This window comes from Mastigoproctus giganteus, chromosome 2 (genome assembly GCF_048544385.1).
Source record: "Mastigoproctus giganteus isolate SK-2022 chromosome 2, ASM4854438v1, whole genome shotgun sequence".
NCBI classification, from domain to species: domain Eukaryota; kingdom Metazoa; phylum Arthropoda; class Arachnida; order Uropygi; family Thelyphonidae; genus Mastigoproctus; species Mastigoproctus giganteus.
Window position 1 is genome coordinate 144,190,151 of NC_143576.1, and position 19,934 is coordinate 144,210,084.

The following is a 19,934-nucleotide window of genomic DNA, read 5'->3' on the forward strand; positions in this document are numbered from 1 at the left end:
TCTAACTAAATGATCCTGAATTCCATCCTTGATCATTGCCTCCATGATTTTCCATACTACTGAAGTTAGACTGACCAGTCGTTAATTTCCCACTACACTCTTAGAACCGCCCTTATGTATTGGAGATACACCGACACTTTTCCAATCCAACATAATCTCTCCTGAATCCAATGATGCTCCCATAATTAGCCTCAATGATCCAATGCATTCACTTGCTGCATCCCTTAAAATTATAGGGCATATGCCATCAACCCAGGAGACTTACTCGCCTGAAGGCTCAAAAGGTTTTTCTCTAAATAATCATGTGAAATTTCAATATCGTTAATTACATATTTTTCAATTTCTTTCTCATGATTTCTCATTGACATAAAGGGTTTTTCTTCTGTAAATATTGAAGCAAAATAACTGTTGAGTTCATCTGCAACATTAGTTGTGGTATCTAATGTTTTTTTTTTTTTTTTTTTTTTTTTTGGAAGTTGTTGGCACATAGGCTTCTGTGGCCATAATGCACCTCCCAAGGTTTTTGTAGTACTTTGATCCAAGCCCGAGGCGGGAATCAATACCGCGATCTTTGGGTTGCCAGGCAGGCACTTTACCCACCCGGCTAGCCCGGTTGGCATATCTAATACTATCCAATGTCCATTACATAAGGGGTCTGATCTGGTTTGTCCTTCTCTTCTTTGCATTAATATATGTGAAGAATTCCTTATCCCTACTCTTTGTTCTCTTTGCCAGAAAGAGAGCAAAAAGTGGAGAGAAGGTGATTGCTCATAATCTGCCATTGCCAGCCTAACCTTTTCTGTGGCACTATTACAGATCAATTTGTAGCTATTATAGGCTTCAGAAATTTTTATTGCTCTGAAACTTTTCCATGCTGTCTTTTTAATCTGGCAACTTCATTCATCCAACTTGGAATCCTGGTGGAGTATTTTTTGAATGGTATAGACACATTCAAGGCTTCTATAATTGTTTTAAAGGTATACCATAATTCAACTGTATTCTCTCTGTGAGATATCTACCCAGTTAATTGAGGCCATGTAGTGCCTTAAACTGTTGTAATTTCCTTTCCTGAAATTATAATCCATTCCTTTGCCTTTAATTACTGCTACTTCTCTCTTCATCCACCGTAGAACTCTGTGATCACTTCCTGCTACTGGTACTGTCAGCCCTATTATATCATCTGGTTCATGGGTAATGATCAGGTCTAGAATATTCTTTTACTCAGTACTATCCCTGACATGTTAATACAAATAACAATCATCTAATTGATTTAAAAATTTTGTCCTCCATGTTGAGTTTCCTCCTCAATTAGAGGCAAATTAAAATCACTCATAATAAGACATTCATGTTTACTTGCCCATTCCATTTGCATGTAGAGGCTCTCATCATAATCTTCACAATCACCTGGCCTGTAGATTACTCCCACTCTCATTATACTTTTGCTTCCGACTATCTCACACCGTACAGCATCTATAATAGCATACAACATGTCTGAATTCAGGACAGCTTTTGTCGTGCTGTAGATGATACAAAGCTTGGAAGGTTGGTTAATAGCAGTAATGAAAGTATGCTGCTGCAATAAGATCCAGGAAAATTAGGCAGATGGGCTGAGAAATGCCAACTGAAGTTTAACATCAACAAATGCATATGGGTAGCAGTAATTACAGATTATCATGTCAACTGTGTGGTATTACAATCAGGGTAGTGGAAAGCGACCTGGAGGGATGGGTAATTGTGCAGCCTGATATGAAGTTCTCTGTGCAGTGCAGTGCAGTGCAGATAGGCTGCCTGGACAGCTCATGGGGTTTTGTCAATGACATACAAGAATTTTGCTGGCAAGGATAAGGAGGTGATTATCCCATTGTATACAGCAGGTTAGGCCACATCTTGAGTACTGCGTACAGTTCTCGACCTTATTTTAAGAAGGATGTAGAGCTGCTGGAATGGCTACAAAAAAGGGCAACAAGACTGGGAACAAAGGGGGTGCTCTTACCAAGAAAGGCTTCATTTCTGCAAATTGCAACATTTAGAGACTAGATACCTGATCAGATTGATCTGATTGAGGTGTATAAGGCTTCGAATTGTTTGAGCAAACTCAATGCTGGTAGGATTCTTCTTCTTGCTCAGACTATGCACATGACGGAACATAAATTGAAACTGAGGAAGGATTGTTGCAGAATAGATGTGCGGAAGTTTGCCTTTGGCAAACAGGTGGTTGACTGCTGGAACAAGCTTCCATCCATTGTTGTGGAAGTGGATAGTTTGAATAAATTAATGGAAGAACTATACAAACTTAAGGAAGGTATGGATAGGTGAAATGATGCTAATGCTGTATAAGCTTGCTTTCTTGCATCAATTGCCACTATTAATACCAATACTGAAGCTCTTTTTGTACTCAGGCTACTTTTGATAAGAAGCATGATCCCATCATTCCTTCTATTTTTCCTATCTTTCCTAAATATCTTTCCATAGTGAAACTCATTATTCTCAATTTCTGGGTGGCACCACATTTCTGTTAGCCCTATTATATCAACATTAGCTGTCCTAACCAGGGGTTTGAAATCGGCCATTTTATTGATTCATATTACTGTAAACACAATGACTAATTTTATAGTTTACTACCCTGACACAAAACCCTGAAATTATTTAGGCTTGTTTCCCTAGCTTTATCTTCCCACTCATTTGAAACATTGCTACCCTCAGAACATCTTTCCAACACTGGCTATTGTGACAACAAATGAGAATTTGAGGTGAGTACAAGTATTACTTTGATCCATATCATCAGATTAGGTTGGTTTCTAATGTTTTACATATTTGCCACCAAACTATACCTCTTTGATCCAGCCAATCAGGGCATAATCACATGTCACAGCAAGTTGATGAGGACTAGTGAGTTGTAAATTTATAATAATTTCAAGAAATTAGTCACATTGCAGGAAGCAATAAGGTTCATAATGCAAGGCTGGAATAATGTTAAACCTGCAGTTAGCACAATATATTTCCAGTGATGATGTTCACTCATGAGGCTTGTGATTCTGTTCTTCGTGGATTGTAATACCTAAAAAACCACTCAAACTTGTTGAATAACAAGTTATGTAAAGGGATTAAGCAATACCGTCCAACATGAGTGAAGAGTAGAAGAATGGCTGACTGTGATAAAAATGCTTGCATTCCTCAAACTGTAACTGATTGATAATTAAAATTATCAATATTGTTTTAAGTCTCAAAGTAAATGACAGTGAAGACAATAATTTGCCAGTTAATGAGAATAAGAAAGTGACCATGGCAGAAGCTATTTCCTGTCATGATGATCTGATTAATTTTATAAAGAAAAAGAAACATTTTCTCTATATATCTTATAGCCTACATAGTAAAAAAATTGCTATAAGGCTAAAAAAAAAAGCCTAAAAGACAAATTTCTGAAACAGCATAATCAAAGTATACAGAAAAACTGAGAGACCTTTTCAAGATATAATTTAAATGTGTGTTGCACTTAAATTAATAAATAAATACAGTACAAATTCTTGTATTAGCATTAGTAGAAAGCCAACTTACATAGCATCAGCCAAAAGGGAAAAAAAACAAAAAACTTCCCATTTCACTTATCCATTCCCTCCAAATTGTCCAGTTCTTCCTTGAATTTATTTAAAGTATCAACTTCCACAACGACAAATGAAAGTTTGTTTCAGCAATCAACCACTTGCTGGCTAAAAGCAAATTTTCGTATATCTATTCTGCAACTGTCTTTCTTCAATTTATGCCCCTCACGTGCATAATCTGAGCAAGAGGAAGAACTCCAGCATTGAGCTTGCTCAAACCATTCAAAGCCTTAAACACCTCAATCAGATCACCTCGCACGTATCTTCAGATGCTGCAATTTCCAGAAGTGCAGCATTTTTGGTAAGAGCTTCCTTTCTTTCCCACACAAATCTTAATGCCCTTCTCTGTTTTTGTTCCAGCAGCTCAACGTCTTTCCTAAAGTGAAGCCTCCAGACTTGTATGCAGAACGCAAGGTGGGATTAAGATTTAGGGTAGGAGCACCAGGGCACGTGCACTCGATTTGTGAACTACTCAGTAATGCACAGTAAATTGGAAAGGTATTCTTCAAGCCCAGTATTTTATGCTATGAAACTAGTTAACCTTTTCATGGTCAATATTCTACTCGTACGCTGCAATATGATTGTAATGCCGCACTTTTGAAGAAAATTTGTTGTTGAGCACTTTGAAATTGGTTTTCGATTGCAAACATGACAAACTTCAACATTTCACACAAAAAATCATCCAGGTACTTACTTTGGAAACACAATTTAATCATTTATTTTCTCTTCTTAGCATTAGCCATAGCTGGATTTAAATTTATTTAGAAAATGTAAAAGAAAATTTTATGCAGTAAGACTGAATTATATTACAACAGGGAAAACTTTGTTCATTTGACTGGCATCAGCACACACAATCAAGAAAATGAATAAGAATAAAGAAGGCAGAGATAACGCTATCCAGAGCACTATAAGCCATGTGCTGTGTTGCCAAGTACTTACATTTACGTCACTGTTTTGTTGTCCAGAAACCAAACCAAATACAGCAACAGTTATTTTTATGAGAGATGAATCTTGTTTAATGTGTTTTTTCTCAACACGGGCATAGTGTTATGTCATTTTTTTTTTTTTTATAATTAATTAAAAATCAGATTTATATCTGTCTGATTTTAATGAAATTTAAAGAGCCAAATATAAGATTTCACAAAAAATCCACTCAATCGGAGTGGAATGTTACACAAGGATGAACAGACATAATAAAGCTAATGGGTGCCTTATACATTTGCAAATGCACCTTAAAAATTGTCTGATCTATTATACATTATCAAAACTGTTGTTGTAGTAAGATTTTGGGAGCATCAGCAAATAGGCCATATTGCTCCGGGTATAATGTCTGTAAATTGCATGTGTTCTGTAGTTGATTTTCTGTTTGTCAGATGAAAAATCCTAATTTCGGGGAGAAAAAAACCACACTACCCTCACCTGAGACCAACTAACTCAACCACATTGTGAAAAAGCCCATAAAAATTCCGCACGTCATCAAGAGGACTCGAACTCAGGTCTTTTCCACCCAGCGTGGGGGTGGAACAGCAATTCTACCACAAGGATCAAAACTGTTCTCAAATGTTCACAACACAGGCTTTGAGTTTTGCATCAACAAACATAATATACACCACTCAAAAAGTCAACCAGGAATTGAGTTAATATTCACAGACTAATAGATTAACAATAGACGCAGGCAGAGGTGGAAATGATTCTTGCACTACTTCTATTGGAATGAGCAGCAGCCTGGAAAGCAAGTTTCTGGGGATTTCAGGAACTGCTGGGAGTCATGAAAGAAGTAAATACATGGGCTGTGTTAGAGTAAGAACAGGTGCATGTATACTTGCATGTACACCAATGCTAAGAGTATAGTAAATAAATTTGATGAATTTGAAGTGCTGGTTAAGACATCCAAGGCAGATAGATATTTTTGGGATATCAGAGACATAATGTCACTCAGATATAAGGAATGCAGAATTGGAATTTGGGGACTACAATGTGTACAGAAAGGATAGGAAGGGAGTCGGGGTTATGCTGTTAGTTAAGATACACACAAAATCTAAGGAAAATTTTATATATCTTAACATCCAGGTGACCTAGATGGACAGTGCAATATTGAGCTAGTTTGATGTGTTATAAGCACTGAGAAAGCAAAAATGAGGGTAGCAGTTTGTTATAGGCCTAATGACTCTGATGAGTACAATGAAGAATTATATTAGAGAAATAGAGTGGGCCAGTAAATCAGAGTGTCTTATAATGGGGGATTTTAACTTCCCAGATTTGGACTGCAATTTGTGGGTTGGTCACTCACATACTAGCAAGGCTTTTGTGGATTTATTGGATGATTGTTTTCTACAGCAGCATGTTAGAGAGGCAACAAGAGGGAGTAACACTTGATCTGATTATCACCAGTGATTATTTGTGCATTAAGAATTTACAGATAAAGGAACCACTAGGTGGCAGTAATCACAGTGTACTGATGTGGGAATTACTTAAAGATAACTAACATCAGGGGTAAAGGGAAGGGTTTTTGCTTTTGTAAAGGTGACTACAGTGGTCTCACATTTTTTAAGTTCTATGCAGTAGAACAAGTAGAAACAAGCTACTCTGTAATTAAGTCAAAAAGGAGGTTAGGCAAGCAAAGGCAGATTATGAGAAATCTTTGGCAAAGACTTCTCTACTTATATAAATTCTAAAAGGGAGGGGAAGAATCAGATTGGTCCACTTGATATCAATGATTTGACTGTGGATGATCATTCTCAGATAGCTGCTAAACTAAATGAGTATTTTACATCTACATTCACACATGAGGAGCTATTCGATGAGGAGAGGGCCAGATGTTTATCAAACTCTAACAGGGAGTTAAACAATTTTGTGATAACTGAGAGGAAACTGGAAGAGAATAGTTGAAGTTAAACATAAGAAAGGCACCTTGGGTAAATGGGATCTATCCAGTTATATTAAAGGAGGTGGCAAAGGAAATAAGAAAACACTTAGCCGTAATTATAAGAGCATCCTTGGACTCAGGAGGTGCCCCCCATGGACTGGAAATGTGCAAATGTATCTCCAATTCACAAAGAGGGATCAAAGAGTGACATGAGTAATTGCAGACCTATTAGTTTGACTTCTGTTCCGAGGAAAATAATGGAGCCACTGGTTAAAGCAGCATTGCAAGTTCATCTAGACAAGACAGCAGTAATAATTCAGCCACAGCATGGGTTTGTTAAGGGGAAGTCTTGCCTGATCAATTTGATTGGATACTATGACGTGGTCACAAAGGAACTGGATGCAAAAAATAATTTTGATATCATATACTTGGATTTCAGGAAAACTTTTGATACTGTTGCACATGCAAGACTATTGTACAAATTGGAGCAGTATGGCATTAAGGGCAAGTTGCTACAATGGATAAAAGGATGGTCAAGTGGGAAAAGACAGAGTGGTAATCAATGGATACTGCTCTACATGGACTAATGTTATTAGTGGTGTCCCTCAGGGTTCAGTGTTGGGTCCATTGTTGTTTTGTATATTTATCAATGATATTGATTAAGGTATATCATGCTTAATGTCAAAGTTTGCAGATGATACAAAGGTTGGCCGGGTTGTTAATAACAGTAATGACAGTATGCTGCTGCAACAGGATCTTGAAAAGTTGGGCAGATAGACTGAGAAGTGGCAACTGAAGATTAACATTGCAATACTGCATATGGGTAGCAGTAGCCACAGAGAAATATACTGGGTGGTGTTCACTCAGGGTAGTATAGAATGAAAGAGACCTGGGGGTAATTGTACAGTCAGATATGAAGTTTTCTGAGTAGTGCAGACAGGCTGCTAAAGTCAGTCATGGGGTCTTGTCAATGATATACAGGAATTTTGCAAGCAGGGATAAGGAGGTGATTATCCCCTTGTATAAGGCAATGGTCAGGCCACTCCTTGAGTACTGCATACAGGTCTGGAAGCCTCATTTTAGGAAGGATGTAGAGCTGCTAGAACGAGTACGGAGAAGGAAAACAAGATTGGTGGGGAGAACAAAGGGGTGCTCTTACGAAGAAAGGCTTAAATTCTGCAGATTGCAGCTTCTGGAGACTAGGCACCTGTGAGGCAACCTGATTGAGGCGTATAAGGCCTTGAATGGATTGAGCAGGCTCAATGCTGATGGGATTCTTGCTCAGATTACAAACCTGAGAGGGCATGGATTCAAACTGAGGAAAGACAGTTGTAGAACAGATGTGCAGAAATTTGCCTCTGGCCAGCAGGTGATGTTTGCTGGAACAAGCTTCCATCTGTTGTTGTGGAAGTCAATAGCTTAAATAAATTCGAGGCAGAACTTGACAAACATTTGGAATGAATGGATCAGTGAAGTGGGAAGGGTTTTTTTTAGCTGATGCTGTATAAGCTTGCTTTCTTGCATCATATGCCTCTACTAATGATATCAGAACTTAAATTAATTAATATTTAAATATGAAATTATGCAACTGATGTATCTGCACAAAAGACTAAAAGTGTAAATCAGAATATTATAGGCATAATGATAACAGATAAACAAGTAATGTAATGGATAAAAGTGTTTCATGTATATATTTTAATTACTCTAGGTACATGATCAAACCCGGATGTAAGCATTCTTTTTAACTTTTCCTTGATCAATTTGACAAAAAAATTGAATGAAATAATATAAATAGGAGATATAAATAAAAAAAAGCATGTAATTGGAATGGGAATTTACCAACTAACCACTTAAACTAGAACTTTATTTTTGATCCTCATAACCAACCTCCAACAGCATTCTGTGATCCACTTGGATCACAAATATCACAGACAACTTGAACAGAGAATCTGGCATACCTCCAAGTAAAGTAAAATGACTACTTTGCAAATGTTCTGTAGAAATATATTAAATGTGTAATCACAGCACAACTTCTTAACATATATATGCAAATATCTTTAAACCCCAGCCAGATTTTCAGAAACATTTATTGCCAAATTAAATCACTCACTTTAAGGCCTAAAATCCCTACCTCAGAGATGGGGAGGGAGGGAGGCCTTTATTAAATAAACAAGTAAATATTACAAGGCAATACTTTAAATCTTACCCAATAGTATACCAACTCTGATCAAACTATTCAAAGTAAATTCGGTGATCAATCCTTCAATATAAATTATTCACATTCTACCATATTTACATTGAAATAAGTGCAGCTCACTGCTTAATTTTTTTTTTTTTTTTTTTTTTTTTTAAGATGGTTATAAACAGATTTCATTCTTCTTAAGTTGCTATTAGCTGTAAAAGATATTATATTTGGTTGGAAACAACATGGCTGGAAACTTACATAAATTTTTTTCAAAGGTTTTTTTGTTAAACAAAAATCTACAATTCTCCAAACAGGCCTCTGCGGTTGGGTATATCCATACTGTTTTTTTCGAGTCTTTTTTCACCAACCTTGCGTAGAATTAAAACACCAGGGAAACTAAACTTTTGATAACTGATTTATAATAAGTCAAAATACCCGCATCTACAACAAATTTAACTTTATAATAAACTCTACATATAAATTATTAAAATCTGCTACATTACAATCAATAAAATGCATAAAATATACTGATTAAAACGATAAAAACCGTAGCTTTCAAAGGCTCAGCCTTCTTCTTCAGCGGTAATTAAGCACACGAGAATGGAAACACGTGAGGAGTACCGTTAGCCTGCTGTTATTTAAAGTTGTACTGCATAGCAAGGTTTACCGCTGAAGAAGAAGGCTGAGCCTTTGAAAGCTACGGTTTTTATCGTTTTAATCAGTATATTTTATGCATTTTATTGATTGTAATGTAGCAGATTTTAATAATTTATATGTAGAGTTTATTATAAAGTTAAATTTGTTGTAGATGCGGGTATTTTGACTTATTATAAATCAGTTATCAAAAGTTTAGTTTCCCTGGTGTTTTAATTCTACGCAAGGTTGGTGAAAAAAGACTCGAAAAAAACAGTATAAAAATCTACAAATTATCCTTTCCTCAAACTCAAAATATTACTTTCCTCTCCCACCCTAAAATTTCATAAACTGAGGGACATAGGATTTCATGGGAAAGTAAATACTGGAATTCTTTATTAACATATAATTCAGAACACTTTTAAATATATAAATTTACCAAGTTCCTCCATACAGTTCTCTTCTTCCTCGAGATCTTCACTCTCAGTATCAGCTAGAGAATAAGATACACCAATGAAGTCCATGAGTTGCTGAGGGGAGGAAAAAAAAAAATTTGCTAGAATAAGTTTTATATTCTCATAATGGACTGGGTTTTGCATTGTTTTATACATTATATACAAGGTATTCCAGCCAAAACAAGCCCAAAGTTCCTATTGTTTATAGAACCAGCATGCTTAACATATGAAATGATTTATATACCTTATGTAAATGTTAAAATTGCCCATCCTGGAACTAGACACTGAACATATTTACCATGATGCATTAATAAACTGAAAATCAACACACTGAGCTAAAATAATGTGATCTGATTTTCTGAAAAATGTAAATGCCGAGTGATAAAGTTTCAAGTATTCAGAGAGGTAATCACAGAAACCACAAAGCATTTTATATCAAGTAAGAGATATTTTTCAAGATTTAGACTAAAATGGATGTCAGACAAACTAATGAACTTAGTGGTGGGGGGAAATGCATGGATGCTTATAATTTGACAGGAGACATCAAGTCCCATAATAAGACTTCTGTTACAACATGCCATAACTATAATAAGCCGCACCAACCAATACTGACAAGTGGTCTCAAATGTAGCAATAGGGAAACAAGATTAAATAACTTCAATAAAATGAGGAAATTTGAACTTTTGATTAGAACTGAAGATGATAAAATAGGGCTGACAAAAATGTGGTGTGTCAAACAGAAATAGGGGATAATGAGTTTCATTATGGAAAGTGCACTGTAATTAGGAAGAATACAGAAAGAAGAAGGGGGAGATGGAATCGTGCTTCTTATGAAAAGCAGCCTGAATGCAAAAAACATTTTCACAGATTCAGAAGTTATATATGCCAGCACAGAATTTGTGTAATGCGAGTTAGTTGGAAACAAAAGTATAATAAATACATCAATTTTCTATTTATACTCTGAGATGACCACATAAGGTCAGAGTTCACAGGAGAAGAATACAAAAATTACAGTATTTAGTCATCATGTGGGCTTGAACCACGGTCACTCAAAGCGTGTGGACTTTTGTACCCTCACACAATTACAAACCAGAACGTTACGAAGAGCATGATGAGTGTCCCTACATGTAGATGGAATGTGCAGATAAGTGTAAATGTCTTATTTGAGTGACTTCAATCTGCCCCTAACTGACTGAGTGGGGGAACTCACCACTGGGAACAAAATTTTTAAATAAACTAGATGACAGAATAGTTTAGGGCTAAAGCCTCAAGTTACGTAGGGAGTTAACTGACATACAAGTTAGTGCAATTGCATCATTTTCGTACGTAGCAAACTATTTAAGTAGTTATAAATTGGCATCATTAAGTATATCTCATATTGTGAATACCTTTACAATGAGTTGCCATGATATTGCACTACCTCGAATAAGTAACGCTTTACCATAGGAGAAGACTATTGTTACTTATTCTCAGCGGATACCATCACCCATACAGCACTGTTTCAGAGCTTATTGGCTCCTCATCAGTGGGTGGGCAGGTACCCTGGTGTTGCAATGATGACAACCCAATTGTGAAATATAACTCCACAATAAGAGAAATGCCTGATGGTGTGGAATAATTTAGATTACAGAATAGTTTAGGGCCAAAGCCTCAGGTTACGTAGGGAGTTAACTGATGTACAAGCTAATGCAACTGCATCATTTCTGTACATAGCCAACTACTTAAGCAGTTATAAATTGGCATCAAGTATATCTCATATTGTGAATACCTTCACAAGTTGCCATGATATTGCATTACCTCAAATAAGTAACGCTGAATAAGTAACAATAAACCTAATTTAAAAGAGATGAATTTTCACTATTCAATGAACTATATTACTAGTTATTTGAAAACACAAAAAATTTTGTCAAAATATCAAATTTTATCACTAAATTTTGGAAATAATAAAATATGAGATTCTTTTTTTAAAGCGTGCATAAAAATTAAAAATACACTTACCTTTCTTGTCTTAGCACTTTCAGAAAAATCGCTCGGAGTTTTAATGAAGTATGAGATGTCAAGTTTTTCAACAAACTAAAGATATTAATAAAAATATTTTAACTTCAAATCAAATTATGATATTTTTACTTTCATCTCAAACATGAGTAGGTAACAGTCTTGAAACCAGTAAAACAAAGGAATACACACCATATATTCTGGAATACAACTTGACTCAGCATGTAAGTCAACTTCTGTTTAATGCCTTTAAAGTTAGTGCTTAATTATATATTCACCATATAAGTAACCTCCCCTCTTGTCACAAGCATCATTCACATCTTATGTGGTGGTGTATTACAGTAAAGCTTGCATTAAAACCACTGTCTAATTTTTAATTCAATTATTTCTGTTCTTTCTTTTAAAAGTTACTTTTAAAAATTTTTTTCAAAATATAGGCAGTTTTCGCTTTACGAGTTTCCAGGTTTTTTTTTTTTTTTTTTTTTTCAAAGTATCAAGTATCAACAAAATCGAAAATATGAATATTAATTGCAAAAAATGAATATTAAACATTCGTAAATACCGCATTTCAAACCACACATGTAGCTATACAATACAGTGTACCCAGCTTTACGATTTTAATCCGTTCCAGAGACACCATCATATCGTGAACCCAATAACACATTGTTTTTTGGTAATTTGTTCCACGACCTCGGAAGTTGAAATTTTTTACTCTGGGATGACCACATAAGGTCAGAGTTCACAGGAGAAGAATACAAAAATTACAGTATTTAGTCATCATGTCTGCGATGATGAAGAAACTTGTTAAAATTCGTAATTCAGTTTACTCGAAAATTGAATCATAATTAATGCAACCAACGCAGTTACATTTTTAAAGATTAATAATGGCGGATAAGAATGAAAAAGCAATGTCTGGATGCAGTACGAAGACTATAAATGTAAGAAAAAGACTGAATTTGAAAATTAAATTAGACGTTTTGAAGCGAATCGATTCCGATCAATGACAAGCAGATGTGTGCCATAATTTAGGACTGGCAAGTTTAACTGTAAGAACAATTATAATAAATAAAGAATTAATTTTAGCAGCGGGAAAGACAGCTGTTCCACTGCAATTAGGCCGGCTATTAGGACTGAAATGGAGAGACTTTAACTAAAGTTATTTTAATTCAATAAAATATAACTTTAGTTATATTTTATTGAAGATAATATCCAATGCAGAATTCAGTTAAGTTAAATATTATAAAAAAAAATGTGGAACCATTTAAAACTAGTAAGGGCTGGTTGAACAGGTTTAAAATCCAGGGAGAAGCCACAAGTGCAGATCAAGGAACCGAAACTTTCAAAAAATAACTTGTTAAAATTATTGAAGAGGGGTATTATGTGTTATACTTCTCAACAAGTTTGTAACATAGACGAAGGAGGACTTTTTTGGAAACAAATGCCTAAAAGAAGTTTCATATTGTAAGAAGGAAAAAACATGCCATGTTTCAAAGTGGTGAAGAATCGGTTGACTTTATTGTTGGGTGGTAACGCTGCGGGGGATTTAAAATTAAAATCCCTTTTAGTTTACCAGGAAGAAAGCCAAAGTACAACCCAAAATCAACACATTTTTCATGATTAAATTCATCAATTAAAATCAATTTAGATCAATTAAATTCATGATTTTAATAGGGATTTTAAGTTTAATTTTGATACGTAAGTAGTTACCGCATAATTATATACATATGTAATGCAGAATATTTTATATGTACAAATATTTGAATATTAAATATTTTGATTAAATATATTAAATTACATTTGTGCATCTTTTCACTACCATTTATTAGGAAATAGGATTAGGAAATATCCTATGGCACCGACTGCAACTCACAAATACACATGTTACCTTATGGGAATGCGGCGCTCGCTTAGCACGGATTCGCTTAGCACACTGTTTTTCCGGAATGAATTATCAGCGTTAAGCGGGGATCACCTGTATTTGGTGTATCATGTAGGACGAAAGATCAGTGCCTATACTGGAGTTGATATCCAATTTCTTAGAAAATTGGAATGAGAATTTTCTGAAGCCATATGGTTGACCGTGTCCTTTATTATCCCATTCCTTGTGACCAATGTTTGCCCAAGAATAACACAATTCAGAGTTTCAGCCATTGATTAGGTATGAACAAGCCAGCAACCAAAATGTACACATCATCATCACCTCATGAGTTTGTATATACAGGACGTTATAAGGATACAGTCCTTGTGCATTCTAGATGAAACTTGGAGCCCATTCTGAAATGTCTACCAATTCTCTGAATGCTGATTGATAGGTAATTACCTTATATACAAGACATTGTGCTCTTGCAAATTAGCCCTCTTGGACCACCACTCTGCTGGTGTGTGGCTATGGAATCTTTTCTTTTCATTTTTTCAAATAAAGTACAAGGACAAATAAAGTAAAGATCATGATATGGTCCAGCTTTCTATACTTGTTAGATGATATTTCCATGGGTTAATTACGAAAAAAAAAAAAAAAATGTTCTTGTTTATACTCTGGCACAACCATCACTAAGTCAGAAGAGTTTAATTATTTTGACAATGAATACAATCATGAATTATATTTATTATACAGTAAACCACCGCTATTCGCAGGGGTTACGTTCCTGAGAAATTTCGTGAACACTGAAAACGCGAATACTGAGTTATGGCTCCCATGGTAATAAAGGGGTTCCGTTCCAAAGTATGAAAAATATAAGAAAAACTAGTCTAAAATTTTGTCTACGTACCTTCATACTATTACTATGTACATACACAGTACATAGTGAAATGCTAGCAAATGGCATCGAAATGAAAATAAGAAACAATTTGATATTAAATGTAATATTTATTAGAAAATTCAAACAAATCTTTCAAACCAGTGCCTTTGCTAGCAAAAAAACTTATCCCGCCAATGCTATCACCAGTTTCGCTAAAGTGTTGATAAAGGAGTTTTGCTTTTTCACGAATGATGAGTGAACTTAACGGAATTTTATTTTGAGTTCGGTCTTCTATCCACAGATTTAAAGCCTTTTCCATTTTTTCTAATTTAACATCACGAGTTACAGAGCAAATTTTTTAAGCAATTAACACGTTTTCACGGACACTACAGCGGATTTTTTCTTCCGATTTTTTGATTGATCGTACCGTTGACTCATTGATTTTATGTTTTGCCACTGAGGAGACACTTTCACCATTAGAAATTTTGTCTAATAACTCAATTTTATTCGCTAATGTCATCACCTTCTTTGATATTTTCACATTTCCCTTGTTATTCGTAGCCATATTTTTGTACGGGTTAGAAAGAACTTGTCCACAATAAAGTCACTTTCTTCCGTTAACACACTTGAAAAAGTCTGTTTTACACTGCAAAATGGTAGATTTATCACTTTTGTAAGCATATCAATTTATAAATTGATAAATTTATTCAATTTATAAGCATATAAATTAAAAGCAAACGACGAAACCTTCCATGACAAGCGCATAACACATACTGAACAAGGATTAGCGCGAGAAACATCCATACTCGCGATTTTGTCACCCCTCTCCCCCCACCCACTGGGCGCTGTTTTGACCAGGAAAGATAATTTTAGCCATGCCCATGTTTTTTTTATGGCGGAAAACATTCACGGCGCTTTAAAATTCACATTTTTTTAGGTTTCATTTTATATTAAATCAGCGATCGCAAATACGCGAATAGCGGGGGTTTACTGTAATTCTTTACTATTACCATCAACAAACTTACAAATTAAGCAGATAAACAATCATTCATTAGAGCAATAATGAGACTGCAAAATCTTTTGAAGGGAATAATAAACTCCAAGTTATCATTTTAAGAATTTAGTGGTTAAAAAATCAGCAAATGCATGCTCTCTTACATAATACTAATCCTTTTCAGCTATATACATAAGAAGTTTTGTTTTCTTGGCAAAGATGTCCTTTACATGGTGTTTCCAGAGATCTACACATATCCTCTCACAAAGCCATAGGACTACAGATACACAGGATGAATAAGCATTTACTTTAGGAAAGAATAATACTTTGTGGGAGTTTTGCATTCATTTCAATAACAGTAGTTAATAAAAATTAGATATTAAAAGCCTGTTTTTCAAACAGCATTTCAATCTCCCTCCAAGTTGTTTGTATTGCCCCCTCCCATTCTCTTTCTCTGTGTTACAGAAGAGAATGTATACAGTCATACACTGAGTGATCACTGAATTATAACCACCTACTAATACTTCGTAGGTCCTCCTTTAGCCCTCAGTACAGCAACCATCCGTCCTGGCATTGATTCAACAAGATGTCAGAAGCATTCGGAAGGTATGGCCAACCAACCTGAGTAATGGGGCAGCAATGCAGGTAGGAGGTGATTGGTGTATCCAGACGCCTGATATGCCTTTCCATAGTGTCCCACAAGTGCTCTATGGGATTGATATCGGGGGAGTTCAGAGGCAAATTGATATGCTGGAAGTCAGAACTGTGTTCCTCAAACCATTTCTGCACAAGTGCCCAATGGCTCAGTGCATTGTCATCTTGGAAGACAGCATCGTCATTCGGGAAAAAGTGTAACATACCAGGGTGAACACAGTCAGCAAGCAGTTGATGACAGCAGAGATCACTGATACGTTGGTCCACATGCACTAGGGGTCCATGCTCCTGCCAGACACCATACAACCGCCGCCACTGGCCTGCAGTTTTGATACCATGCATGATGGATCAAGAGCCTCGTGTTGTTTACGCCAAATCCTTACACAACCATCCACGGTGTGGAGTAAATAATGTGACTCATCTGACCAGCACACCTTCTTCCAGTCTTCTAATATCCAACTTGCATGCTCTTTGCACCAGGCAAGTCTTTTATGCCGATGAACCTTGGTTAGGAGAGGATGCTGTAGGGGTCATCTGCTGGTATAGCCCATACGTGTGAGCATGCGACACATGGTCATGCCAGATATTGTTCTGGGTTGGACCATGTTGTATTGGATGGTCAGCTCTTCAACAGTGCTGCACCTGTTTGCCTGTACGAGACGTTGGACCCGGCACTCACCTCTAACATCAACCTTTCGCTGATCTTTGCAGTTTTGCCATCGGGTTGTTGTTTGACCATTTTGATGCCAGTCCTGGTACACTTTAACTACAGTGGCTCTCGAACACCCCACCAGTTCAGCCATTTGGGAAATCGAGGCACCAGCTTGTCGAGCACCTACAATCTGTCCTTTATCAAAGTCCAATAAATTCTTCCTTTTACCCATCACGCTCGGAATTTTACTACCTACTAAACCACTGACACCTTATCTATGTTACGTAGATTGACTAACTACGCACTCTCATACCTCACATGGTCATTCGCATTCAGTTTTCATATGGGGGTGGTCATAATTCAGTGATCACTCAGTGTATATCCTAGTAACTAGGTTACATCATTTTTTTCTCTCTCCTTCCTTTTTCTTGGATATTGAAGGTTTATGCAAGGTAACATAAGATAATCTGACTGCAAGTCATTTGAAATTATAAGACAGCAGGAATGAAACTGGAAGTAGCACTTTGATCTTTTAAAAATTAAAAAGGCAACAAATTACTGAAAAAAAAAAAAATCCAAAATAATAATTACCTTATGAAGATCAATCATCCACATTAAAATTCCTAATAAAGGCGGCCAAGAATTAGGTACTCCTGCAGTCCTCAATGTTGATTTATTTATATTAAATGGATATTTAATGTTCTTTAGAATTTGTAATATTTCATCATCTACTTTTGAAGAAGCTGTATACTTTGGATCCCATAACCTATACAAGAACTGAACAAATAAATTTTATATAAGCATTCTTATCTAAATATATAGGGTGCAATCAAAAAGTAAGTTTGTATATTTGCTATAGCAAAAAAGCAATAAACACCCCTTTGCAGTTTTATCATGTCATGTTCACTATGCAAGTTTCACTGTTATTCAACTAGTATATGCTGTTTGGCAGAAAAAAAAAAGTCTATATTGTCTATTTTTCAACTATTTTAAATTAAATTATATGTTGCACTCTGTGTTTCAAATATACAAATATGACCATTAAATTACAATTAAATGGTTCTTATACGAAGACTTAACTGCACAACTTTTCTACACTATAAAAATAGTTTTCTATATATCGCAAAAATCAAGAAATATAATTATAAACTTAATTCAGTGCAATGACAGATAACAAACACCAGAGTAACAAAATATTCAGCAAAATGAAATTAATCTCCAACCACTGCCAATTTACTATGCATTTTTATATAAAAATATTTCATTTTTACAAATATCACTGAAACGAAAATATCAGTTTAGTGCAAGAAAAATTCATCCCCCTAAGAAAAAATATAATCATTATAATGAAATCTGTAAAAGAAAATGTTTAACAATATGACATAGACCTTTTGCTCTTTGGTCTTTACCATCTGGCAATGCTGTAATGATTTACTAACTGAGCAGATAATTGATTATCTGAATCTGAGCCACAAAACCTCATCTGAGGCTTTGTGGCTTTTGGTTTTTCTACTTTCCTAAGGTCTTAAAATTTTGAAAGTGGCACTGGATTGTTTAAAGCAGAGTTACATATTTTGTGAAACATGATGATAATGAAGTGCCAACATTATTGAAATTAAATTTCTTTGCAGTTTTGTATGGATGTAAACAACCAGACTGTTTACATTGTATCAACTGATGGTTGCACTTATTATGGATTCATAAATTTGGAAGAGACTATAGTTTCATGATGTTTTCCTTTTTTCCAACAGAATTAATAAATTTTGTTTAATTAACAACATAAGAAACATTTTTAAAAATTTTGAACTTTCCATTAAAAAAATATAAAATTGCATTTAATAAGTATGTTTCTTTTGTTATAATTTTGTAATATGTAACTATCATTGACATTTTTTTACTATATTACAGAGTAGCAATATATCATTATAACAAATATATTTTGGCCACAAATTCATTATAGTGAATTTTCATTGTATAAGCTTGCAGTTTCTTCTCCACTATCAGGTCTACTCTGAAAATTGTACTGCTTAATACTTAAATGAAATAACCACTCTAGCACCTCAATACAAAAAAAAAAAAGAAAAAAGAAAAGAAAAGGCTAATTGTGAAAGTACATATGAAAAAACATTCATAAAGCAAACACGAATGACATTTTCTTTATGAATTTAATATTCAATTAATAACTATGATGTAACAATAAAATGGAGGCATCCCTCCTTGGATATACAATTCTTAGGAACCACAAATTTCATAACCCTTATGCAAAATTACAGGGGCGAGCAAATTCAGATATTGTTTTCTTTTTTTATTATGTTTTAATTTATTCTGGCTAGGTCCAACATTTACATCCAATTTATTATGAGCCAGATCAGCAGTGTCCACAATCAAGATTAACAATCAACATTTTTGCCACACAAAAATTTTCTGTTTTTTTTTTGTGTTCAAATCTGTAAAGAAATAAAAAAACAAAAACTACATTTTAAAAATCTATTTCACTCAATATTTTAAATTTGCTAAAACACAGAATTAAAATTTAAAATATCAATAGAGGTAGCTCTCGATTTACATCGGGGTTAGGTTCCTGGGGGGACTGGTGCAAACGGAATCGACGCAAACGGAACCCTTTATATAATGGAGTCAATCGGAAATCACAGTGTTAGGTTCCGGGCACCAAAAATTTTACCTACCACTTTGCATCGATTGTTTTATTTTATTAGCATTCTTCATAGTTGTAGTAATAGTCGATGGAGGCATATTCATAGCCCTACACATTACGGTGGCTTTCACCAGATTCCATCCTTCGAATATTGCACTCGAATCAATGAACTACTTTTACCAGACATGGAGTCTCTTTATTCTATTAAATTAAAAACTCTATAACATGATGCCAAAAACTGCACACAACTATCATTATTATTATTTAATTTATTAATAGCACAATTATAAAAAAATGTTAGCATAATAAATTTCCAATACGTGTAAATAGCATAAACAACGACCAACTGAATGCTTCACCGCATTGACCTTTACTACCTGCATCCACAAGTGGCTACTTTGAGGGTGGGAATCTTTCTCGTCTCTGATATGGATGCGCTAATTGCTGATTGTCCTAAATCACATGAACAGCGCATGATACATAGCACAGTATGATGCCGATAAATTT

The 19,934-nt window shown here is 35.0% G+C and overlaps 1 protein-coding gene across 1 annotated transcript in view; it reads right to left on the reverse strand.

Annotated features, from left to right (window-relative positions):
- LOC150089632 (kinetochore protein NDC80 homolog) overlaps window positions 1–19,934 on the reverse strand; it is a 110,606-nt gene that overhangs the window by 50,011 nt on the left and 40,661 nt on the right. The window contains exons 5-7 of the mRNA XM_090390058.1: window positions 17,363–17,548; window positions 11,737–11,811; window positions 9,723–9,813 (exon numbers count right to left, since the gene is read on the reverse strand). Coding sequence (XP_090246184.1) covers window positions 9,723–9,813; window positions 11,737–11,811; window positions 17,363–17,548 — 352 coding nt within the window. The remainder of the gene's footprint in view (window positions 1–9,722; window positions 9,814–11,736; window positions 11,812–17,362; window positions 17,549–19,934) is intronic.